The following is a 26,244-nucleotide window of genomic DNA, read 5'->3' as shown; positions in this document are numbered from 1 at the left end:
AAAGCAAAAGCTAAAACACCATCTGTTCCTAATCATATTTCAAGGCACAGAGCAGGAATTTGCACATCCAAAACTTCTGAATGACCAAGGCACAGGAAATCTGTTTCCTGACCCAGAGGGACATTTCCTGTAACACAAAGCACTATTTTTAGAAGTTCAAAATTGGACACAGTTGCTACAGGCGTATTAGTTAAGGAGATTTTGGAGCTAGATATAGTTGAATGCTCCACTGAAATGCATACACGAAGGTCACTTGCTTGTTATCTTGTTTTCTCTACCCACATATACACATGTACATGTATGCATACACGCATGCGCACATGCACACTCACATTCATGTACGCTCACGGAGAGTCATAAACTATGTCATGGGCTCTGTGCCCATCACAGCAGAGGTCAACTCGGACCCAGGGAGGCGTTACAAAGGAAATCTCACCATCTGCACAAGTCACAAATACAGCACACTGAATGAGTTTGCTCAGTGAAAATACTTGCTCAGATAGTTTCACTACACTTTTAAAATGCCCCAGGTCATTCCAACATACAGATGGTACACTTTAAAGATCTGAAAATGGAACTGAGTTCCATAAACGAGTGCTGCTCCTGTGAGCACTGAGTGCAGTGCTTCAGATTTTCTTTGCGTTCAGTGTGTGGGGCACTAGGTGAGTTTACCATGCTCTGGCCTTGAGTGTGCAGGAAGCACACAGGATGCAGGACTGTGGTTCACAAGGGAAAAGTCATACACGCTCTTCACTGGAAAAAGATCACACAGAAGCCAAATAGGCACAGATTAATTCATATGCATACCTGTCTATGAATCTGAAATTACAAAAAAAAAACAAAAAACACTTGTCACCTTCCTTTAGGTACATAGAAACTCAAAGGTAATGTTCTCACTTTATTACAGACACACTTTCTAAAGTGTGAAGAATGTGTCAACCTGTTGAGACACTGAAAAAACTATGAAAAAACTAAAGAAGGAAATATAATATTATATTTGTATTTACAAATATAGGGATTTAGATTATATAGATACATTAACACACTAAATAAGACCACCCAGACATGTCTTTAAAAAAACATTTAAAACCCTTACACTGAAGCAATTAAGAAGCAAAGCTTAGTAAACACTAATGTTCCAATAATAAAGCCCCAGTGAAGATAAACTGCGTGATGGTTCTTGAGCTGTTAAAGAACTAAGCCTTCATCTAAAACGATAAAATTAACAGTGAGTATGACTTACCGTAAGGTGTAGGAGGGGACACTGGAAATGTAGGTGTTGGTGGAGGTTGGAGGTCCACACACAAAGGTCTGACAGTCTCAGAAGCAAATTCCCCATAGTCTATGGAGTCACTTCTATACAGACTCCCACACTGATCCATCCACACACACACACACACACACACACACAGAGAGAGAGAGGTTACTCTGCATGGAAGTGGAATAAGGTCACATGGCTTACCCTGGGTTCAAAATCACACAAGAGGGCAATGTGCAAGCACAGGTGTGCATGTGTGTGTGCGCAGGCACCTTGGGTGCTGTACACACAGTACATTTAGGTAACGGCTGCAACAGATCAGCAGCAGGACGCCTGAGTGCAGACTGGTTCGTGACGTCACTGATCTGCCTTTGCCTCCAGCCTGAGAGGAGAGAAAGAGAGAGAGAGGGAGAGAGAGAGAGGAAGAGAGAGAGAGCACATCATGAATTTCAGAGTCATTGCAGAAAAACATGCACCAATTCTAGAATTTTGCAGGTTAGTGTTTTTGATCATGAAAATTTGGTCCATTATTGGGGAAAAAATGTACCATGTTTGTTTCATAGTTATTAACTCAGGAGGATTCTGATCTGTTTTAGTTTTTGCAGAGTAGAATTGGTTTTCCAGTCTTAGCCCTGGAGTACACATTCAGATACCCATGTGAGCGCACATGGTCTGCTGACCTGAGTCAGGTGTCAGGGAACAAGCAAACCACTAAAACATCACATGCATCAGTTCCCATGTTGTCTAGTTCTAGACCAAAAGAAATTGTACATGAAAATGTGAACATTTGTACATGAAAAGATGCAGATCAGTTGTGCAATAGATTCAGTATCCTGTCAGTATTACCATTTCAAAGGTTTGAACCAATATTAAACTCAGAACCTTTGTGGTGATATTTTAATCTGATCACCATTATCATTTCAGCAGGCTGCACCAATATCAAACTCGGTACATCTGTGGTGACACTTGAATCTGACATAGCCACTATAGAGGCAGTAACTGGAATGTAGAACTTCAATACAGCTATTCAGATCAAATAATCAAAAACTGCATTTAAACATGATTTGTACTGTATCACACAATCTTATACATTGTAATGCCTCACTGACAGAACTAGAGAGGGGTGAGGTAAAGCACGTGTGCAGAGAATCTTTCATTTTAATACATTCCTGAGTTCTTACACAATGCATCGTTAACCCCCCCACCCCACACACACACACACACACACACAGCAAGATGAATACCAAGGGACGCGTTACGCAATAATACCCAACTCGTTTCTTTCTACAGCAAAGTCATGGTGTCTTTTGATTCTGAACCCTGTATGTTCTGGTGTTGAGTGTGCGTGAGCGTTCCAGATATCTAACAGGGAAAGTCACAAGGATTATCTGCATGTCAGGCTACATAACAGGTTCACTATGGTGGAGAGCAGTGAGTCATTTGTTGAACTTTCCATTTAAGTGAACTTGTCCCTCAGTAAACTGTGGCCTGTTTGTGGTTAGCACTGCTTCACAAACATCATGGCTATGCCTGGACAGAACAGAAGGGGATTCTGTTAGCAGAGGGGAACAAATATCACTCAGACACATGAACTACTGCTCATGACTTCGGAGTTTTAACCAAATGCTAAAAGGTGTGGAAACATCACCGCATTGGCAGTACAGTCTAAACATGTTGTGTAACGTAATGAACACAAGCTTGGGCTCTAGGTCAGTTTTCACTGGATATGCTGCTGTTTGCTTTTGTGCCATTATGACGTTTGTCACTGTGGTACAGAGTTTGGTTTGGGTTCAAGCTCCTGAAAGGATAATAATGATGTCAGGTATAATATCTGTGATGTGTCTAGTGAGACAGTTCCAAAAACAAATTTCTATGAGTTTATGGAATGAACCAGGCACAAATGATGCAGACAGTGAATTCCAGCATATTTACATGAGAGAATTGGTGCACCTAGTTGAGAGTATAGTATTTCCAGTTTTAGCAAACTAGTTTAATTAATGAAAGTATGTCAGATTTAAAACAGTACTCTGGCTAAGAGAATGTTATACACTCAGCAGGTGCTGCAGTAGGGGAACCAACCTTCCTGTGGGTACACCTGTACAGGTGTGCAGTAGAATCTCAATCCCAGGGGTTGCCATGCGGTTTATATTAGCATTCAAATAGCACATTGTCTGTGCTCCATTTCTGACTACAGGATTGCTATTGGCTTGATATGTCAGAGTAGTGGACCACTCCCAACCCAGCAGCAACACTGTAAAAATCCCAGCAGCCCCGCTGTACCCGATACAATCAACAGCCATACCCATGCTACTACTATATCAATGTTAATGCTGTATTGACAAATATACAGTTATGCACTTGGGAAATGCATGCATGAGCACGCACGCACACGCACACACAAAGACTTACTCAGAATTGCTGGTGGCCCACACATATTCAAAAAAGGGTGTATTTTCCTTAGCTGCATCTATACGGGGAACCACAAAGACGTCCATTGTATACATGCATGAGTGCATGCTGCCTGAACTTAAGTCTGCCCAAGCCAACATAAGCTTTCCACATGCTGGAAAAGCAGAGAATGTCCTCCCATGTTCTTACACAGTCAGCAAAGTCAAATGCCTTATGAAGGTTTCTAAGAAGATCTGAAGTAAAAAATGTTTTTAAAAAATCAGTGTTCGAGAAGTTCAATAAGATGTAGTTTTTACCATTACAGATAAGGCTTTTAGTACTGACTAGCAATGCGTGTTTTATATAACAATTACAAAAAGTCTCTGTATGCTTTGTGATTCTTTTTGTAAGTTATTTGTTACTGTGGCCGCAGCAATTTGAGCAAGACAGCCATTGCTCTTCGGGGCACTGACATGGCATTAGTAGAAATTTACGTCTGTGAGTCTGCTTTGCTCTGTGGTGACGAACTGTATTCTATTGCCTCAGGATGACTGTTTTGAAATTTATGTTTTCCTTTCCTTGTTGATTGCAGTGATCGCACTATAACTAGCTCGGGGGTGAGAATTGCCTCTCCATGCATACACATGATAACCCAGCAAGTCTGGGAAGTGTGAGACACGCAGGTGAAAGATGCGCAGCTTGAAAGCGATACGGAAAACCTGTGCTGAAAGAAACATTAGTGTGTCTCATTCACTACATCTACTACTTTCATTAATAGTTTCTATATATGCTGCCACCTTCCTCTTACCTGAATGCATGAATTTAGCTTGGCCAGCTGAGTGTCCAATTCCATTGGTGTGTAGAGAGGCCGAACGGGTCATGTGATTCCTTGCCCGTGTGGGCACTGGTTCAAATTCAGGATCCAGGTCTAGGATCAGTTGGTTCAGCTGCTCAATTGATTGGTCAATATCCAGGGCTAGGGAGGCAAACTCGTCATCTTTCTCTGCCTCCAACTTGGCATCTGGAGAGCAACTGGCAGGTAATGTGGAGTTGCTCCTCCCACTTTCAAGCTCCGCCTCCACCCTCTGGTCTAGCCCGTCCGACGGGGTGCACCTATGCGAACTGGCAGAGACCAGCTGTTGCTGCTTCACCCACATGTCTGTCTGAATCCCACTCACCACTGAGCTGTGCATGAGAAACCGCGTAGAGTTCATTCCGTGGTTTCCTCTGCCGAAGACTGCGCTTTCCCTTTCTCCTATGCGCTCTGCTTGGATCACAGAACACGGACAGCTCTCCTTACAAGCCAGTGATGACAAAGCAAGAACTTCCTGATCTGTTTCTTTCGAGCCTGGCCCTGGAGCAGCTGTGTCTCTAGGGACGTGGCCATCTTCATCATCTAGAATATCGGTTTCCCGCTCTGGGCTCGCCGTTTTGCCATTGAAATGAAAAGTGGCCTCTGAACAACGGGTGTCGCCATCACCAGCAACCAGAGATTCGGCTCTCACGAGTCCCAGCGGTGGCTGCTCGTCCTCCATGTTGTGCCCAGCGACGGGTCTCTGGGTGTGAGGAAGCTCCTTGAGGCTGTGGCTGGCGTCTAGTCCTCTGGTCCACTGCAAGTTACTCGAGAGGTCGGAGTCGCTGCTCACAGAGACGGCGCTTGGCTGATCTAGGAGAGAAACGTGGAGAAGGATAAGAGCGACACACTGAAGTTACAGCGGCGATACAGATGTGCGGGAGAACAGACACACAGGAGCCTCTGTGCTTGCTGATATTCGCTTATACACGTACTGTGCTGTCTAGGCCCACAATGTCATCACACTGACAAACAGTTGTTAACATGTTAGTCATGACACCGCCCCCAGACAGGTTGTGTCTTTTGTGTGACCATCACATGTTCTTGCAACACCAACCCATCAGTCATGGGAGCACCAGCTGAGGGCTGATCAGACCCGATAACATGCGTCATCACACGCGCGCACACAATCTGCTGCATTCATGTCCGATAACGCCGCCAGCCGCTTTATGCACGAAATCGCCAGCAGAATCTTACGTGCAGGCAGCACAGTTGCACAAACGCATGCAGGCGGTGCATTTGATTCTTTATCACTTGGAGCTTTTCCCCCCATTACAGACGTAACATACAGCCGCTGCAGGAAGGCTCCTGACTGCAGTGAGACAGCCAGCTCTCCAACCACATTCCAGGCCCAGCAGTTAATCCATCCCTTCCATATGTCAGGACTCAAAGCCACAGCGGAGCATATGGCCATGTACATGCCTGCTGAGAAACTTAAAACATCAATGAAAAGACAAGCAAACAAGTGTTCACTTTGCCCAACAATGTCTCAAAGTTTCCAGTCTGTTCTTTTCTTTAAAAAGTTTTCATTTATTTATTTATGAATATTTACTAATGTATTTTGTAAGTTCTTTTAGGAATGCTGTTGTGGGGGGATAATAGTGTAAGAGTTGAAAGTTTGTTTTACTTCATATGCACTTCAGAAAGGAGAAAAGGCAAAGGATACAATGTCAAAATTCAGAAAATTCAAACATGTCTCTGTGAAGGACAAACAAGAAACTAATGACTTCCCTTAAAAAAGGCCATTTCCTGATAAGATCTCTTAACTGCTCTTAAATTCACACGTAGTGTTTTGTGATCATATAACACCTTATGAGAGAATTCCCCAAACATTCTTCTAAACAGAGCCTGCAGTACACTGGGGTACACTGGGGTTTTGCCACACGCTCACACATTTCAAGTTCCATATCTCTTCTTTACTATTAGATGATTAATAAGAAACAACCCCACACATACCCATAACGCATAACTACTAGTCCCAAGAGACCGAAATTCTAATACCAGGAATGCATGATAAAACCCCACAGCTGGTTTATGGATGGGACACACACACACACACACACACACACACACATGCACACACACATGCATGCACCTCTTTATGATATTTTTTTAACCTTTAATCAAATACATGCAAGTGCTCACACCAATAACCACCACTACCCATAAGTAACACAGTAGTCACACCACAACACGTCATATGTCGATATCTACAGACTTCTCATGATTCTAAATAATGAATTCTCATGGTTCTAAAAAGACATTGAAAGAAAATACCTCACATCACATACCCACATAATCCTTTATTAACTTACCCAAAGCTCAGTTCATCACTCTTATTACACAACTCTGTCACCCGCTGTAAATCACTCCTGCTGTATTGCTACTCCCCAGTAACACTGCAGATCAGTGTTAAAATTCCTCATCTCCCCAATGACAAAAAACATATGAATTACCCAATAAAAATAAGTCCCTTTTAATACACTGTCATTTAACCATAAACTATAATGCAACATCAAACATAGTTAATGAGACAGTTAGTTCCCAACTCACAAACATCCAGTGCATAGTTGCACACGCTTGCGTTGTTTTGCTTATTGCCTGCAGTGCCCCAGACAAGCATCGACACCCCCAAATCATCATTATGTAAGAAGAAAACAAAGCAACCTTCTTCTGTATTACCCGAGACGGCACGCAGTTTGTGTTTGAACTGAGCAGGCAAGGCACCAGCTGACTCGCCCCAAGTGACAGAATGAGAGGAAAACTGAATTAAACAGGAACTCGGAGCCACCTAAAGAGCTGTAGGCAAGTTGGAGTTTCAGGTCTTTTTTCATTGACCACGAGGAAAAGAGGAGAAAGGGAAAGGACTGAGGATCTGGTTCTAACCGTGAGTTCCTGCTGGTGCTTCCTCTGCTGGTGTCCATGCCTCTGACTCTTCCTCTCCGCTTCCTTTCGCTCTCTCATGCTCTCAGGACAGCTTCACGCAGGCAGGCAGCTTGCATTCTTTACCATGAGGTGATAACAGCTCCCCTGGGTTGTCTTTTCTTTTTCTCCCTCTATTTCTGCCCCCCGCCTCTCCCTCTCTCTCTCTCTCTCTCTCTCTCCCTCCCTCCAGTTGCTTCGCTCTGCTGCAATATGCCTCTCTCTCTCTCTCTCTCCACAGGTAACCCTGTGTGGTGCCCCTCTTGATGTATGTCAGGATCCTAGCTGAGGAAACATTATTCCTTTTGGAGCAGCCAGCAGTGCTTAGGACAGGCGTTTTACCCATGCATGCGCACGCACGCACGCACGCACACAAGACCTTGAGCTATCCAAATATGGTTGGGGGAATGTAAACACGAGGGTGGGGCTACATGAGGGTGGAGAGAAAGGGGTGTAGAAAAGACAGAAAAAAATAGAGGCAAGGTAGTGACAGAAAACGCAGGACAAAGGGACGGATAGCAGGAGAGAAGTAAAGAACGCGAGAAGTGAGATTTCTTTGAAGGAAAACTTATGCTCAAAATGTTTGTGTGCGCACAATTCTATATTTGTCTGTGTATGTGGTATAAATTCACCTACCCTGAAGTTAAGGGTACACACATGGTACTCACATGAGGCATGTGTAATTACACACCAGTTCAAAACTAAAATCATACAGCCAGATGTGCATCACCCCTAAATCACTCCCCTTGACACACACACACAAACACACACACTGATCTTTGGATTTGTTTTTCAGAGAATGGAAGCAAAAAACACCCAGCTTTAAATATACGGTCTGGCATTTCCTCTGTCGGGACCCCAGAATGAGTACAAAAGCACTTCAGTACCCAACACTCTCAGCCATATACAGACAGCATTGAGTTTCTGCACTGCAGAAGCACCTTGGCCTGATGGGAAATTGAACCTGCAAGTCCAAACTGGAAGTCTCTAATCACCACTCCAAAGGTCCCATTGCTCTTTAAGTGAGTTTCAGCGTTCTGCACTACTCTACCATTCCCACAGAGAGAGTGCAGCCTGACAGAGACATGGGAGTCTTCAGATCTCATTTCCATCTAGAATCCGAATAAACAGGTTTTCCTGTTTTTCCTGTTAACCTCCATGAAGTGCTGGTGGAAGCAGACATTTTGAACTCTGTGGCAAAAAGTAAAATTTTACTAATAGGAACTGTTTGAACATTTTGTATTTTAAACACATTATTTAGGAGCGAAATATGCCTGTCCAAATCTTGCCGAGTTCCTTGAACTTCCTTGATTTCTTGTTAACAGTTAATTTACTTCAGCATGGGTGACGTTTACAGTAATCACAGCACTTAGATTCAGGAAGTGGAGGTAACCATGGTGACGCCATGGCCACACTAAAATACCCAGGTAACGGCTGAGACAGGCTTGGCACAGATTAGTCTGTTAAGCTCAGGTCAAAAACAGGTTAAGTGCACAGACTTTGCCTACTGGAGTTCGTGTACTACTGTTGGCTATTAGCAGGTCAAGTGTACGGGTGAGCCAAAGCAGCTTACCATAGTATGTTACCATGTTTTCCAATGCAGAGTCAAGCTCACACAATAACATGTAAGATAATGCTTTCAATGACTAATGTAAGTTAATGGAGATCAGACTTACTGAGTTGGTAAATAACTGAGTCTCTCCTTAAACAGATGCAGCAATCACCATATCAGAATCCCTAAATGCAGTTACCAGATTTTTTCTAATCTTATTTTCTTGAATTTAATTTAGCTACACGGCTGTTAAAAACAAAAGAGACTGTTTATATCTTTGTTATGTGACTTAATAATATGATCCTTTAAACCACAGCTTTGTGTTAAACATTCCAATGATATAGCTCAAGGGGATCTCATAACCGCGCTGCAATACAAGCCAAGGATTTTGTAGGCTTATAGGCAGAACATTTATCTTGAATTATGTGAATGAGAGCACCTGTGTGTGTGTGTGTGTGTGTGTGTGTGTGTGTGTGTGTGTGTGTGTGTGTGTGTGTGTGTGTGTGTGTGTACGTACGTGTGTTGTTTGCTGAGAGATTGTGGTCTCCATCTCGTTCTACATTAAATGTGTCCACTTTAATGACACTTTAATGACAAACATTGTATATGCCCGCAAAACACTGGATGACAAACCTCACTTCCTTTAAGTAACATCTGGAGTCCGGTCACAGTGGGTAGTAAGCTGGGAATAACTCAGAAACAACAAGCAAAACACACGTGTGTTTGCAGCTAATACATATTTATTTCCAAAGATCTTAAAGTGTGACATCTATGGCTACAGTACCTCCTGTTGTAAGGTTCTCATAAGAGTCCCAGTAGACTAGAGGATCCAGGGTGTCGTAGTCAATGACAACAGCGGAGTTGTTCTTCCAGCCGGTACCACCTTTACATAGGAAGTAGAAAACAGATTCATGCGGTTAAGGTGCTTGACTTGTAATCGGAAGGTTGCTGGTTCAAACCCCACCACTACCAGGTTGTCACTGTTGGGACCCTGAGCAAGGCCCTTAACTCTCAATTGCTCAAGTTGTGCTCAGTCATAATTGTAAGTGGCTTTGGATAAAAGCGTCCGCTAAATGCCGTAAATGTAATGTAAATCCCTCCTTCGAAATGTTATGAAGGTCAAATGCCTAACAAAACACACACAGAATCTTCCTGATAGAAGCTAATGTAATTAGTTAATTTAGTGAAGTATGAGTATATATGACCAGAAGGGTTTACTCTTCCTCTCATTCATTTTCTTACTCCAAACTGGTTCCCTCTACTGGGCACTGAAGGTAAATGAAGCCCAGGGAATGACGCTTACTTCATTTCTTAGTACAAATAAAGAACATACCTTTAGGAAAAACTGGAATATTCGTCATGGTTTCTGAAAACACTACCTCCACCATGCCGTTCTCAGGAAACCTGGGATCTAAGGGTAAACAAGGTTGACTTGGCTTCAACACTTGTGAACAGACATTCACAGACCTACATAGACCTCCATTTAAAATGAACTTTTTTCAATTCGATTTAGTGACATTTCAGTCTCTATCAGTTTGCTTTATTATAGTAATTATGTTCCCAGTGATTGTAACTTTTGTGTGGCACTTAAAGCACCATTTCTGTCTCTTGGTCTCAGTGGTACAGTGGCTTTTGTGCTGTTACATGTCACTTCTATCATCGTCTGACATACGGCATTTGCAAAGCAACAGTGTTCATAGAAAATAAGTCTCCAAACCTTACTGAGTGGTATCCATGTTTCTGGAATTCTGAAAGGTTTTAGTAATTCTTTAGAAAACCTGTAAGGTTTAAATTTATCATACTTATGGGACACAGAATTGAGTACCTCTGCAACACGTGATGTAAAGCCACGTGGTTTAAGTTTGAACCCCCAGACTGGAATTCATTCCACTCTTATGTCAGTCTAACTAAAGATTTTACACAGGTTTGCACTGACCCGATTAAGGCGTGGAGTAAACTGAAATGGAAACATTTTTGATGGCTGTTTTACAGTACAATTACATTTAAAAAGGAAATAAGTTCCAGAGTGTATGGAGGGCTGTATTATTATTATTATTAACATTTATATCTCACCTTTCTCAGACTTGAGGACACTTTACAGATATCAGCTGTTACAAACACTCACACACCTGATGGGAAGCGGCAGTGTACTCTCTATCAGAAACCACAGCCCCGCGCGGGACTGCTCCAGGAGCCGGGGAAGGGGACGAGGTTCAGACCAGGACAGTGGTGGACTTCTTCCACCATTTTAGTTCGCTTGATTGTTTTAAGATGGATTTGAGGAATAAATCTGTACTGAAAACTACTATTGGCTTGCAGTGTGAACGTAGATAACGACGGCTCTATCTTTGCCCCATTTGATATGTGGGGTTTCAAAGTTTCAGTCCTCAGCGTGTACCTTTGTTTGCATGATCAAGGTCCTTTTTATAGAACAAGGAAGGGTGTCCATGGAGAGTGCCTGTGTGAAACTGCAGGCGAAAGACGGGCTCTCGGCTCCCCTCTGCAGCATTCTTATAATAGCATACGATCTGCACGTGAGAAACATGAACATTTATGTGAGTTAAAAGCAACACAGGGAGCCCTTTCAGAATTGGACTACATGTGTGAGTCAACAGCCAATCAGAGCTTGCGGTCTCACCATGACATCACCCTTGAGAAGCTGCGGAGGCTCCAGGGCAAAATAAACTTTGTGCGTCTTCCCTACAGAGACCTGACTGAAAGACGGACACACGTGCAGACACACTTAATGACAATGTCCCATCAACACGGATCATCATTCTCTGTGGAGTATGATGCCTGTGGTGTGCATGCATCTTACTGTACTCCTGTTGTGCACACTGGCTGCATCCCTTGGTATACCCTTATAAAGAGTCTGCACACTAAAAAAGGCCAAATGCAATGAGCACCATTAAGCAAAAAACATTTTTAATACATCCTAGAATCGTTTGAGGTGTGCATGGAGGGAGGGAGGGAGAGAGAGAGGGAGAGTGTGTGTGTGTGTGTGTGTGTGTGTGTGTGTGTGTGTGTGTTCTTGCCTGTGGGATGGAGGTTTGGGACGTGGTGTAGACAGACGCAATGGAAAAGGAGAGGAGAGGAGTTTATCTTTAGTTGATGGGCCAGAAGTCTGCCAAACATCTGCACATACCTGAACCACACATAGCAAAGGATTAGTTTTAGCTGTACGTATATGACATCATTAAAGCCCTGCTTGGATAAAAACAGCAAGAAAAAGAAAGAGGAAGCATATGGAGGTTGAGAGGCAGAGAGAGCGCGATGGAAACGACAGAAAAGCAATAATGAAGCTAAAAATGCAGTCATCGGTTAAGCTATTTTATACAGCCCATGAAACACACAAGACGAAGGAATAGACTGAACAGGCTTCCGATGAGAAAGCTGAAGAAAGCGCAGGAAAGAAGAAGAGTTAAAGGAGAGTGAGGAGAAATTTGCATCTCTGAGAGAAAAGGGGAAGTAGAGAGTGGGACGCGTCAACTTTACGCTTCAGGGTGCCCACACTCCCCTGCACAAGCCCCCGCCCTTGTGACTGGCCAGCTGACACAAAACCATGACAAACAGTACGTATCTGGTTCATGAAAGTTCAGAGCATTGCACCGTTGCTGAAATGTCCTGATGCAGGTGTGCTCAGAGGAAAAAGCTTGCCTTTTCTGGGACGGGGTCATGAGAGAAGCCATCTTATCGCTGTAGAATCTCTTCATCGTGTAGCGGTCTAGTGCTTGTTCTTCGCTGAGAGAGAGATGGGGGGGATGCATCAAGCATAATAATGATTTGACCCCTTGATTTAAAAACATGTGGACATGGATTCGAACTGAAATCTCACAAACGCAGTTTTGGCTTATAAGCGTACTGGAATGCTAGACGGCACTGTTATTGATCTTTCTGCAGGCTGCAGACTGCACTGTACAGGGCATAAGGAGATATCATGGCAACAGAATCCCGCCCACAAACAAAACAAAACTTCAGATCAAAGTTCATCCAAGTGGCTTGCCAGCTCTGAGTTATGTCTAACTACCAATCATTTCTTTTATATATTTTTGTGACATGACCAATAATTCAACTCAACGATTGCAATACACATTTCATACACACATGTATCGGTGAAAGACACGGGTCAAACACCTGGTAGTGCAAGAAACAAAACTGACTTTTTAAGTTCTTTTTAAGGGGAAAACAAACAAAAAAAACAGGCTCAAATTGCTTACCAGGTCAGCCTCTAAATATTTGGTCAATATTGTGCTGCTTATATTAATTAATATATTGTATAATTAATTGAGATTTTTATATTTAATGTTTATATTGTGCTGCTAACTACTCTATAATTGGGAATACAAAAATCTCATGCACATGCTACCATACTTCAGTTTGATGAGTGGAGTTAGTTCTACCTGGTAGAGACACTAGGAAGTTGAATGTAGGATGATATGACCACCCCTATCCGGTCTTTGTTACCCTATATGAGAGAGAGAGAGAGAGAGAGAGAGAGAGAGAGAGAGAGAGAGAGTTGCCCATACACATCAAGCACTTGATCGTTAGAGTTCATCATCGGAATGGAGTCTACCCATAAATCCCCTTTCACCATCATGTGATCGTGTGATGAGGAAAAAACCGACCCTCAACTCTTTCGTGTTGTGATAACTGATAGGCATGAGCCATTATCAGAGGAATGCCAACTACAGCCGAACCTGAACGCAGCTGGAGGAAAAAATAAATGCTCGCCAGGAAGGGTGCGATGGAGGGAGGACTAAGGAATGATTGCTAGACTGGGATGGGAGGATGGAGGAGGAGGAGGAGGAGGGGAGGGGCAGATGGGCGGAGAGATTACCCTGCAGTGAAGCAGCAGTACGTGCTCGCTGCAGGTGTCCAGCCAGTTTTCCATGCTTTTACACAGCGAGCACAGTAAGTGAAGGGATGGGGCACGGAGCTCAGGCCAGCCGACATCCAGGACCTGAGAGAGAACACCCACACACCAGTGACACACCTTACACATGCCACACCTGACATTGGGACATACAGCGTTGGGGTTTAAGGTGCGTCGCATCAGCATTCTGAACGTGACCCAGCAAGTGACTTTACCCTGGTGCTCATTCGCCTGAGCTCTTCCCGGGGCTCCGAGATGTTGACCACCTGCCAATGGGAAGCACATGACCTCCATAACTCCAGTTCTATTTCAGTATTCCAACACACAAATTCAGCATTAGAATTATTCAGAATTACAATTATTCATAATCTGATTCATTACTGAAAATATTTAAATGTTTATAAAATTTTTCAAAACGTTTATTGGTAAAATGCACATTTGCTATCCTACCTACAAAGGTGAAGAATACGATAAACATAATACCAGGTCTGAGCACACAATTTTCAGGTAGACTAACAGTATTGATGTTGACAAGGTCGTTCATGTAAAATGATCAACATATTAAAAGTTATAGTTCTGAATAAGCATGTACCTACCGCTATCAAAACAATTTAAAAAATAGTGTGTATGTATAAGAATCTGTTTCGTCTCTTTACCAGGTAATTGTCTGCATGTTTGGACTGCAACATCTGAGTGATGTTCTGCAGATTTCGCAGGTAGGTCTGCTCTGGACAAGTCGAGTGGAAGGATACAGCAATGATCCTCTCTGTGATGTAGCTCAAATCAAACTCTGGTTCTGCTGCCATCTCTGCAGTGCTCTGTCTCACAAGGGGATCTGAACAACTGCAGTACAAAAATGATGGGCAGTCTTGGTTAGATACATGGTTGAAAGAACCTCATATTAAACCATATTACACCAGTGTTACTAAAATATACCTTGGTGGTAAACCATAAGTTAGCCCTGGGCTAAAGCAATCTGAAAAAAAAAAACAAAAACTCAGCAACCTACAGTTTGACCATGTAAACACAAGACAACAGCCACATGCTCCAACAGCCAAAGCCCACAGGTCACGTATCGCCATAACTGATATGTTATCATATCACAAGGCTGAGAATATAGACTGGTCAAAATTGCCGCACTGTGTTTCCAGTTTAGGTTTGCCTTTATCCTCACACGATCTACACTGCACCCTTTTTATAGGGTGCCTAGTTTCACAGGAAAGAACCCATTAAGCAGCTTTAAATTTGAATGCATGCTGCTCTGTAGGTCTTGCATTTTTATTTTCCTTTGATGTAGCAGACTACATCACATACAACCATAAGACCTGTTTTTGTTTTAAGGCACTACACACACAGTCATACACAGTCAATAAGATGTCACTGTTATGAATGTCCATAGTTAAAACAGAAATACAGGCATCCAGTGTCCACTAGATACTCTCAACACTGACCACTGTACATTTCGCTTTTGATTGTCTTGCTTATCCACACTTCCTTACCAATCACAAGTGTAGAACCCATGAAAGATGGGTTTCATTTTAAATTTGTCACGTGTCTTCGAATTTGCCACAAAGCTTTGTGTCAAGCTAACATTCCACTAATAAAGCTTTGAAACACTCAAATCCTTTTTTGTTTGCTGCATATAATCATTATATCTGATATAAGGCGAGCTATTTTTAAGAATTCTAAATCATGCATAAAACCTCGTCACTTAAAAGCCATTTTTCTTTAATCAGTAGCTTCACAAACAGGACTTGTTTCAACAGTTCAACTCGGAACCAGATCAGACGTACTTTACCTGGATTACGAAGATACAGGCTCTATAGTCCTACAGGAACCTTTCTTCAGTCCTCCGCTGCACTCAGTGTAGAGAAACTAAGAAACGAACAGGAATTGCAAGAGGGTAAGAGAAGAGGAAGACGAGAACGGGAACACACTCTACACGCGCCGGCTCACATGCCCTTTGGCCAAAGCGGCGTACGGGTGCAAGTCGTCCTGCTGTCAGCACTTGCTCATGGGAAGCATGACTAAAGCACAGAAGCCCAGAACCACGGACCACACCCCCTCCAGACCATATGCAAGCGTTTGAGTCATATGGTGACGTGACCAGAGTGTGCTGCTCTGTTGTCAGTTACCTCCATCGTAGTCAAAGCAAGATAATATCACAATTGAGAAAACCTCATAATGTCACAATCAACTGTGGAAAGGGGAAAATGATACACCACAGATGACTACTACCTTCAAGACTAAGTAGGGGGGGGGGGGGAAAGGCCTACGGGCCACTGCTCGAGCAAGTCTCTTAGCCTCAGGATCTTATCTAATGCTCGGTCCTATAAGAACGTAGATAGGAGCTTGAATGTATATGAGCGCGTGTTGTAGCAGCTTTGAATTTTAAAGCGCTCGGTGCAATATATAGCACTTCTGTTAAAACAAACAGCACTGTGTATTCCAGTGAAAGAAGGCCTGCATCTTGTTGGCACAAAGTGCAACTGATCATAAAGTTAAAAATTACCTCTGCTTACAAGTGTCCACATGCATATCTCCACATGAGAAATTCTGTCAGTCACAAAATGGAAAGCACACGTGAAGACTACAGCATGTTAAACTCCAATAGCAAGTTTTTATTACGATTAAAAACACTTACTGTATCTGTACATTAGCAGGACACAAAACAAGGTCATTATTTTAAATGCATCACTTCATACTAGTTTAAAGACATTTCTTTGCAGTTTTTGTTAAATAAGCTATACTATTTTATGAAACGTACCTATGAACTGTTTAGAGAAATTTAACATTTTTTGATAACTTAAAATATAGCTTTAAAGCATTTTTCAGCCTAATTATTTGACTTTTTTTAGAGGCAACAGAATAATATGTAGCAGGCTGAGGCTATTAATAGCAAGGAGGCAAAATAGTAGGTTTGACTGAATGTGCACGTGCTGCCCCCTATATGTCAAGACAATAAAGCACATAAAACAAACCCCGCAGAGCTCCTTTGTGAAGCTACCGAAAAGATGCAATTACCACTACGAAATCTACTGACAAGATGGAATCATCAATATAAAATCTTCTATAATGTGCCACTCACATTAAACAAACATTTCAGCATCTTTTACAGTCATATTACTATGCCTGAAAACCAGGCAGTTCAGCTCTTTACTTATTCAACACACACGGTTTAGAGAAAAGCACATGCACAGTAAAGACATCAGTGAATAGTGCTCGCTTAGTACTTCACATGCTTGTTATAAAAATGTAAACCTACAAATCTATAAAGGCATAACAACTAGAGAAGAGTCTTATAAAAACTGCATTCATTCAGTCCTAATTTTCTGTTGGCCTTTTTGGTGTGAGGCTCAGATATATACGTCGGACTGGAGGTGTGTGCTCCGGCCATGATGGCGCTCTGTGGGTGCTTCTGCTTCTTGGCGAGAATGCGCCTGATAGCGAATGACATTGCGGAGGGTAATTCCGGTAAGAACAGAACCCAGGATGTACAAGGCGGCTGTTATGAGTCCAAACAATGCCACAGACGCGTCGGCCCCGTTCACGTTACAGTTCATCCAGGTGTATCCATTGCGAGCATAGAGCCGTTCCCGCTTCACACACACATCTGTCGAGTTCACCTGGATCACAAAGTGCAGATACAAACCCACTGCAATCACATACACCACAGCCCCTATAACCTGGAAGGCAAACTGGCCAATCAGAAGCTTCAGTGGGAGCGCATAGGCAGGCTTGTTACTGGACAGCACCAGTAAGAGTGAAATGACACCAAAAACGAGGCTGAAGACCACACCCCCATAGACTCCTGGTGCTCTCATTTGTCCGAACTGCATGTCGAGTTCACGCACTTGCTGAAGCTCCACTCCTTCAAATGGGATGACGGTGTCAACAAAGCTGCTGCCAAAATTCATTGCCGACATGCCTGACAATGTCACTTGAGCTGCCACGATGCAGAATAGCACCAACATATTGGTTAAGGTTGCACATATCAGCACAATACCTGAAACACACAATGGCACAAATAAGGTACAAACTCACTAACAGGTCACCAAGTTATCAGATAAAACAAATAGCAAATGAAATTGTGTGCACCTCCATATATGCTGTGTATGAGCTGGAAAATTTTAACAAAGGAATTTTTTTTTTTTTTTTTGATGAATCTAGTATTTTTGTTCATGTGCAGACAAATGAGAATGTGGATGCTTTCACATAAATCATTAAAGTATGGTATTATTTAGAGAGAAGTCTGATTATTGTACAAAACATTTAGTTTACACCTGAGAGCAGAGTGTGCCCAACCTGTCGGACCAGCTTCAACAGAAGCAAGAACACAGAGGTGGCGCTTCAGCACAGCAGAGAACCAACCCAGCGTCTAAAAATCCATTTAGTTGCAACTTTTGTCTGGTACTCATAAATGTGATGTAAAAGGCTAAACAATGACCAAGGACACTGTTCTGCACTGTCCCCCAGAAAAGAAATGTGATCTTTGCTTTCTTGTAAATACGCACCCCTCCTGGAGCAGATGTATGTCCATTTTGACTCATGTACTTCTCCTGAAGGGACACTTCTTACATGTTTGGGATACGATGTATTTCTGGAATACGGACGCTGGTTTGATGACCTGGCAGAAAATTGGATATTTCAAAGTTCGACTGCATAAATCACTGAAACCTAGCAGGAGTTGAAATACTCCCAGACTCCGAGGAAGAAAAGCGTGATTTGTACACTCCCTGGCATTTATGTAGAATAAAATCAGTCTAATTTAAAAAAGAATTATAGGACATTCGAGTCTCCCACACATTTTCCGCACCTGTCGCTGGGCGGTGGTCTGGGACGGTGGTCCCTTCGGTTTCCGCCTCCGTTCCTCTCCCGCTGCCCCCGGTAGCTTCTGGCCGGTTCACTCATGGTTAAATGACTGGCAGTAAGCAACAACAAGTCTCCATGTTATGTGGCCTATTATTCCGCCGTTCTGCCTGCAAATGCGAACTTTGTACTCATACTTAAATAGTTGCCTTAAGGTATCAAATCAAGTGGAGGTCGAATGTAACACGGAGGGGAAAGCAGGTGGGTTTGATAACTGGGAAACAAATTGTAACATTTATATTATCTCGTATACGACTGCTCCGCACAATCAAAATCTTTAATTACTTTAGCATTTAATTTAGACAATTTCACCGTATAGCTTGATAAACGCGTCAGTGACACATAATTAACATTAAAAACAAGACCAATTTAGCATATACAAACACACAAAAGTACATTATTCTGTCTTTACACAATAGCCCGTAGTGCATTTCGTGATGTAACAGCGTGTAATGGCGACTTACTTTTGTACTTTTTTTAAGGCTTTCACATTTGTTTCTTTTCGTCGGTATCGACGCTCGAGTTTCGAGGCAGCTGGAAAACTTGTTTGACTTCCTTGCACGAGACTGCGCGACGACTGCGCTGTCTCGATCACGTGCCCAAGTCCCGGGCAGGGAGGTGCTCAGGTAGTCCGGTAACGAGGAAACGTGCAAATGTGGGCCACTGCTTACGCTCTGTTAACGGAACAAAACACACCGAATCCTGAGGTCTTAAGGGAATGGTAGTGGCGCAAGACCGCCGGTTCTCTGGTGGAGCGATGGCGTTGTGGGGTTAAACCGTCTCGCTCTGCAAACGCAAGGTTGCATGAAGAGCGATAGGAGGGTTGCTGAGGCCTGGGAATGAAAAAACGAGGCCGTTTATATGCAAGTGAAACATTAGTGTGTTTAAGACGAAGGTACATACAGCACGTAACCATACATAAGCCCAGAACACCAATGGCTACTGTATTTTCAAATTATGTCTTTCAATCAGTAAGAAGGCCATTTGTAGCGGCAATTGTGAAAAAGGTAAATTGACCAATTAGCATAATTGATTACCAGACCTGCAGTCTCTGATGACTTGAAGCGGTGTCTCTCTGGGTAATGCAGAACTGTCAAACCGAGTACTAAAGACTTCCACAGCGCTTATGAAAGCGTGTCTCCATAGGTGTGGGTCCGAACAAAAGACTTTTCTGTCTGCACTTTAGGCTGCAGGTAAGAAGGATACTGAGGGAGTATCTGACTAATGCACTCCGTGAGTGCCATTGCATGTATAAAGTTTGAAGTTTGTTAAATCTGTGTTAAATGAGTTACATGGACATGCTATGCTCTGTGCTCTTGTCTGTACATTTTGTATTGTCACATGATCTGTAGTGGGTAATTGTGTGTGTGTGTGTGTGTGTGTGTGTGTGTGTGTGTGTGTGTGTATATAATTGTATTTGTTTTTTGATGGCTAGTCTGACCATAAAAATGTATTCACCATGGCCATTTGGTTATTCCTGGGCAAAAATGGGAGGAGGTGGGACCCTATTGATTGATTACACTTGAACTGGTCAAGATGTGGGTACATTGGTGTTCTAACTGTTGTAATGGTTTAATAACCCTCTCATAAGTGAGTGTTTGTTTGTGACAGTATGGATAGTGGCTTTGAGGACCTTGAACTTCGAGAAGCACAGAGGGAATACCTGGATTTTCTGGATGACGACGTGAGTTCCGAATGTGCTCATCCCTCGTTCCTTTTCCGTATTTAAGACTCTGTTTTTGGTCTTCGTTGGACCAACTTGGCCCATTGCTGCTACTCTTAAATTTATCATCTGCATCTTAATGTGGTGGATGCTTGAGTGAAAAGTGGGTGCCTGTTGCCTTATTTTACGCTGTTAAAATCCCGTCACGTTGGCCTGAGTGAGTGAACGTCAGTTGTGTTTTGCCAGCAAGACCAGGGTGTGTATCACGAGAAGGTCAGAAGCATGGTGTCGGAGGGCCAGTCTCGCCTCATCGTCAACATCAACGACCTGCGGCGAAGAAACGAGAAACGAGCCAGAGAGTTGGTGACCCTGTCCGAGTTGTTAAAATAGACACCTCATTGAGATTTAGCCTATTGCATGTTTTGAAGTGGAGGGGTACATTTAATGCTTGATCTTTTCAGGCCTTTTGAATCTATATGTTGACCAATATTCTAGCTTGGACTTATTGAATGTATTGTTATTGACTTATGACAGACTTCTAAAGAATGCCTTCAGCGAGCTAGTCGCATTCCAGCGAGCTCTGAAGGACCTGGTGGCTTCTGTAGACGCGACCTATGCCAAACAGTTTGACGAGTTCCATTGTGGATTCGAGGGCAGCTTTGGGAATAAGCATGTTTCTCCTCGTACCCTCAGTGCACGGTTTCTGGGCAATCTTGTTTGTGTTGAGGGTATTGTGACAAAGTGTAAGTGTAACATTGTTTTCTAATTTTACATCTCTATGTATCTGTCTTAAGCTCAGGTTACTGTCTGCTTTGGATAAATAACTCTAAATCTCATGCATTTATATAAAAGTGTCCTGTTGAATGTGTTGGTTTTTTTTGTTTGTTTTTTTTTTTACCACTAATGTGGTGTTTTACTATTTCAGGTTCACTGGTCAGGCCAAAGATCATGCGCAGTGTTCACTACTGTCCAGCAACCAAGAAAACCCTGGAGAGGAAGTACACTGATCTCACATCACTGGATGCTTTTCCTTCCAGTGCCATTTATCCCACCAAGGTTGGTGTTTTGTGTGTTTTGATGTGGGTGGTGGAAATGGCCTGCCTCTGTAGCTTAAAACATCATGTACTGTTATTGGCTAAGACTGTCTATGTGTAGGATGAGGAAAATAATCCATTAGAGACAGAGTTCGGACTGTGCTGCTACAAGGATCACCAGACACTGACCATCCAGGAGATGCCAGAGAAGGCCCCTGCCGGTCAGCTCCCCCGTTCCGTTGACATCATTGCTAATGATGACCTTGTGGACCGAGTCAAGCCAGGAGACCGCGTGCAGCTGGTTGGAGTGTACCGCTGTTTACCTGCCAAACAAGGGGGCTTCACCTCAGGAACCTTCAGGTGTGTGTGATGTTCTGTTGCTTGTGCTGATGCCAACATTTTGTTGCTATATTTTTTTTTTTGTGTGTGTGTGTAGAACTATCCTGCTAGCCAATAACGTGAAGCTGATGAGTAAAGAAATTGTTCCTACATTTTCTGCTGATGATGTTGCCAAGATCAAGAAATTCTGCAAATCCCACTCTAAAGTAAGCAGGAGACGATGGCCAAGCTCACTCACTTGTTCATTTCAGAGCATCTTGCAGAATTGTTCCTGTGGCTGGGTGTGTGTTTCAGGATGTTTTTGAACACCTGAGTCGATCTCTAGCTCCCAGTATCCATGGCCACGAGTACATAAAGAAGGCCATCCTCTGTCTGCTGTTGGGAGGCAATGAGACCAACCTGGAGAATGGCACTCGCATTAGAGGAGACATCAACATCCTCCTCATAGGTTAGCCACCCCTCTGAAGTCACTATGATCCTCATACCCCAGTGGTATTGTTGGTTGGTTTTTAGTGGTTTCTGGGGTTTAGAGGACCTCTGCTGAATGCCATTGTGTTTTCAACTTTATCATTGTATAGGCGATCCGTCAGTGGCCAAATCCCAGTTGTTGAGGTATGTTCTGTTCACCGCCCCGAGGGCTATCCCTACCACTGGGCGAGGTTCATCCGGGGTAGGCCTTACTGCTGCAGTTACTACCGATCAAGAAACGGGTGATTTTAATGTTCATTGTGTATTGCATAATAATCATCATTGTTTTATGGTTTTCTAGTAACACAAGCAGTAGTTGTCCAAGTATCGGTATGTTCTTCATACTTTGGGACTTGTACTGAAAGCTCATCATGCCTTGTATCTTTCTTTGTCTGTTCATGCTACGCTTAGGTGAGCGCCGGCTGGAGGCTGGGGCCATGGTCCTCGCTGACAGAGGGGTAGTGTGTATTGATGAGTTTGACAAAATGTCTGACATAGATCGCACAGCCATCCACGAGGTGATGGAGCAGGGAAGAGTGACGATAGCTAAAGCTGGGATTCAGGCCAGGCTCAACGCTCGCTGCAGTGTGCTGGCTGCTGCGAATCCAGTGTACGGAAGGGTAAGATCTGTTGCCTACAGGGCACGCTGACTACAGTGTCGTGTCCTTTTCTCGGGATGGAAAAGATCACCGCTGTTCAAGACGACCAGGTGCATTACGCAAGACTCTTTTGTTAATCAAACAAGTAGGATCATGCACATCAAGAGAATATGGAGGCTACAGTAAAGGCATGATGAATAAAGATGAACAGAATTGCAAGTTGTGTGTTCTGTGCACCAAGGAGTATGCACTTTTGTGAACTAAAGAATTCTGAGTGCTGTGGTAAGATTTAAGATGAGTTTAGGACTTGTTACTTGTTCCAAACAAGGACACTGAGCACTCATCTGACTGTACAAGGTAGTGTTTAAAAAAAAAAAAGAGAGAAAAAAGGGGTATTTCATTAAACCATCTATAGAATGGCATGCTATGCACAAAAATGATGGAGAAAGATTAAGGTCAGTGATATTTAATTCATCAGCAAAGGATTATTGATCATTTATTGTTAAAATCTGAAATTAAATCGACGTATTTACACCTGCTATGAGTGATGAATTAATACTTGCATTTTTAAGCATTTCACATTTGAAGCTGGAGTATGACCCGCTTGATTTGTACATTTCAATGGTTATGGGCTCTACAATTGTTTTTGCTTGTTTTGTTGACTCACAAGATGTCCTTGTAAAACATTGACTCTGATCTGGTTGGCACCTGAGTGATTTAGTCACTTGAGTTGTGTGATGGTTTTAGGTATCTGAGGTGCAAAAATGTTCCTTGTGCACTTGATCGAAGATTCAAGACCCCACCCCCTGTTTGCAAAAGCCCGTTTCCTACTTTTGAGAGTTTGGCAATCCTTCTAAGTACTTTTAAAAACCCTTCTCGAATGCTTCTCCATCCCATCTGATGCTCTTCCTTTCTGCCCTTCTCCTTGTCCAGTATGACCAGTATAAGACCCCTATGGAGAACATTGGGCTCCAAGACTCCTTACTCTCCCGATTCGATCTGCTTTTCATCGTTCTGGACCAGATGGATGCAGACAGTGACCGGGAGATTTCGGAGCATGTTCTGCGCATGCACAGATACCGACCCCCGGGGGAGCAGGAGGGAGCAGGTGAGGCTGCCATCTAGTGACAGGAGTAGGAAATCGCAGCCATGATGGAAGGACGGCTAAGAATTTTCAGGATCAGTTTAACAGGATTTTCAGTAAGTTCCTTTGTGAGTCCTGTTACCCCTGGACATAACAGAACTTGGAAGGTTTCTTCATGTTCTGCAGTTCTGTACAGAGCTCATTATTGTGCCTGGTTAACAGGTCTGTCTCAGTCTGTCTACTATGAATGATCCTCCCGACAGCACTGCCTCTGGGGAGCACAGTGGATGTGTTTGGCACAGAAGACCCAAATGTCCCTGAGACAGCAGAACATGAACTGCAGATCTATGAGAAGAAAGACAACATCCTCCATGGCCACAGGAAGAAAAAGTAGGCTTAAATTGCTCTGATCAACATAATATATTTGGGTAGAAAGGAGAGTATGTAATGTACTTATCCTTGTTAATGTAATTATCCCCTTGCCCTGCTCTGCTGTAGAGAAAAGGTCATTACAATGGAGTTCATCAGGAAATACGTCCATGTGGCCAAGATGGTGAAGCCAGTTCTGACACAAGCGGCTTCCGACTATATAGCAGAGGAGTACTCTCAACTCCGAAGCCATGACCAGATCAACAGTGACTCAGCAAGGGTCTGTACCCAGGATCCGTCACTCCAAACCGCCTGGTGTTTGTGCTTCATAGGTTTTGCTGAACCGTGTTCCCGTGAACAATGACGTCGTGTTTTTGATGCGGTATGGCTTCCAGACAATGCCTGTGACTGCACGGGCCCTAGAGACCATGATCAGGCTGGCCACTGCCCACGCCAAGGCCCGCATGAGTCAAAGCATCGAGCTGGGAGATGCACAGGCTGCCCTGGAGCTCATGCAGTTTGCCTACTTCAAAAAGGTAACTGTGGAAACCAGCTTAATACCAAACTGAAAGGCTAGCTATGAGAAACTGATGGAGACTGACTAGAATTGAAACATAAAGGTGTCAGTACGTTATGCCCCCCCCCCCCCTTTAATTTCATTGATTTTGTGTAGATTCTGGAGAAGAGCAAGAAGAGAAAGCTTCCTGAGGACGGTGTAGATGCAGACATGGAGGAGACCCAGAGCCAGAGAACCATCCGGTCTGAAACTGCAGTTGAATACAACATTATGCCAGCTGCGTATGGAATGTATTGGTGCTTTGGATCTGAGGTGACTGGCTGACGGTGTGATTGGTCTCCAGAAAGCGTTCTCGTGTCTCTGAAGATCACGAGGACACAACGAAGGAAGTAGAAGACTCCGGTGATCTATATGACTTTGCAGAGGATGAACACGGTAAGTTTACATGCCTGGTGTTTACTTTTTTTCCTGCTCTCAAACATCTGCAGTCTCTTGTTTCACTTGTCGACTCTTTCACTCTCTTTCCAATGTTCAGCTCAGCCAAGCCAGGATACCAGGCCAGTGTCCCGGAGGAAGAAGGTGGAAATCGGTCAGGACAGGTGCAGTCTTCAAAGGATTTTCTCTCTCTCTCTCGAAGAGAGACCCTCTTACCCTCAGCTCCTTTTTTTCAGTGTTTATTTACTGTAAGATGTGTGTAATGCCTCTTCACCTCACTGTATCCCTCTTAAGACTGAAGGTTTTTAAGGTGGCCCTGCTGAAGGCGTTTAAGGTGACCAGGTCTCAGTCTGTGGCGATCCCGGAGCTGCTCACCCATGTTAACAAGGGGCAGCACGAGGAGTTTGATGAGCAGGAGGTGAACAGACTGCTGGAGATCATGCAAGATGACAACCAGGTGATGGTGTCTGAGGATGTGGTTTTCCTCATCTGACCATAGAGGACAAGCGAAGCAACAGGCACTAATTGTTCCTTATGGGTCTAGTTTTGGTCTTTATGTATCCTGTTCCATCGTTGTCACTAATAAAATGTTATATCACACTGAAATTTCATGTATTTGTGCCTTTTTGACGACAAATACAAATGGAGTAAGTGAACTACTGGAAAGTCATTTCTGGACACATCATTCTTTTCTTGAGCTCTACTTACTGGGAGAGTGCCGAGTGTTCGGTGCATGACCACATACAAACCTTGATAGAAGGTGAAGATACCAGGTAAGGTTGCCATCTAGTTGCAAGGTTAGGTAGGACATGCTGGACAAGGGAGTAAGAAAGCTAAGGCTTCTCCAGACACACATTTTAGCTGTAAAAAGGGTTTTCAATGTAGAAAACATCAGGTGTGTTTTCATGCCAAAATACCCATACCAGGACCCCAGTAGAATGAGGTGTCACCTGGACCAGACTGTCCACTTCTTGCAGGTCATTCCAAAAATACTCCATATTACCCAGAGTTAATGTTGCAA

General features: G+C 43.3%; 3 protein-coding genes across 7 annotated transcripts in view; 1 reads left to right on the top strand and 2 right to left on the bottom strand.

Annotated features, from left to right (window-relative positions):
- The window catches only part of tns3.2 (tensin 3, tandem duplicate 2), a 31,136-nt gene extending 15,334 nt beyond the window's left edge, over positions 1-15,802 (bottom strand). For 3 of the 5 annotated variants that reach the window (XM_027023820.3, XM_027023819.3, XM_081717684.1), the window contains exons 1-16: positions 15,645-15,802; positions 14,503-14,689; positions 14,062-14,112; positions 13,811-13,933; positions 13,374-13,438; positions 12,631-12,714; positions 12,009-12,118; positions 11,792-11,852; positions 11,612-11,687; positions 11,372-11,501; positions 10,307-10,384; positions 9,758-9,856; positions 4,455-5,312; positions 1,531-1,640; positions 1,244-1,373; positions 673-753 (exon numbers count right to left, since the gene is read on the bottom strand). In XM_027023820.3, the coding sequence (XP_026879621.2) occupies positions 673-753; positions 1,244-1,373; positions 1,531-1,640; positions 4,455-5,312; positions 9,758-9,856; positions 10,307-10,384; positions 11,372-11,501; positions 11,612-11,687; positions 11,792-11,852; positions 12,009-12,118; positions 12,631-12,714; positions 13,374-13,438; positions 13,811-13,933; positions 14,062-14,112; positions 14,503-14,652 (2,206 nt within the window). In that variant the 5' untranslated portion in view covers positions 14,653-14,689; positions 15,645-15,802. Of the gene's footprint in view, positions 1-672; positions 754-1,243; positions 1,374-1,530; positions 1,641-4,454; positions 5,313-9,757; positions 9,857-10,306; positions 10,385-11,371; positions 11,502-11,611; positions 11,688-11,791; positions 11,853-12,008; positions 12,119-12,630; positions 12,715-13,373; positions 13,439-13,810; positions 13,934-13,982; positions 14,113-14,502; positions 14,690-15,644 lie in introns of those variants that run through there. The other 2 variants (XM_081717683.1, XM_081717685.1) reach the window with 2 other exon arrangements.
- A 644-nt stretch (positions 15,803-16,446) lies between these two features.
- Positions 16,447-19,319, bottom strand: si:ch211-191a24.4 (MARVEL domain-containing protein 3). The gene is made up of 4 exons (XM_027023811.3): positions 19,180-19,319; positions 18,663-18,767; positions 18,361-18,473; positions 16,447-17,852 (listed from the first exon to the last, which is right to left on the bottom strand). The coding sequence occupies exons 2-4, from the start codon at positions 18,755-18,757 to the stop codon at positions 17,203-17,205; spliced, it is 858 nt and encodes a 285-aa protein (XP_026879612.3). The 5' UTR covers positions 18,758-18,767; positions 19,180-19,319; the 3' UTR covers positions 16,447-17,202.
- Positions 19,320-19,488: 169 nt separating this feature from the next.
- On the top strand, positions 19,489-25,829 carry mcm3l (MCM3 minichromosome maintenance deficient 3 (S. cerevisiae), like). The gene is made up of 18 exons (XM_081718360.1): positions 19,489-19,610; positions 20,327-20,399; positions 20,625-20,737; positions 20,913-21,121; positions 21,304-21,434; positions 21,534-21,772; positions 21,849-21,957; positions 22,046-22,199; positions 22,330-22,461; positions 22,631-22,839; positions 23,752-23,926; positions 24,166-24,292; positions 24,401-24,551; positions 24,667-24,807; positions 24,945-25,030; positions 25,132-25,223; positions 25,324-25,387; positions 25,518-25,829. Exons 1-18 carry the CDS (start codon positions 19,555-19,557, stop codon positions 25,714-25,716), a joined length of 2,460 nt encoding a protein of 819 aa, XP_081574486.1. The 5' UTR covers positions 19,489-19,554; the 3' UTR covers positions 25,717-25,829.
- Positions 25,830-26,244: the final 415 nt, after the last annotated feature.

Source organism: Electrophorus electricus, chromosome 7 (genome assembly GCF_041902795.1).
Source record: "Electrophorus electricus isolate QZ-2024a chromosome 7, ASM4190279v1, whole genome shotgun sequence".
Classification (NCBI taxonomy): domain Eukaryota; kingdom Metazoa; phylum Chordata; class Actinopteri; order Gymnotiformes; family Gymnotidae; genus Electrophorus; species Electrophorus electricus.
This window is presented reverse-complemented; position numbering and strand designations above follow the sequence as displayed.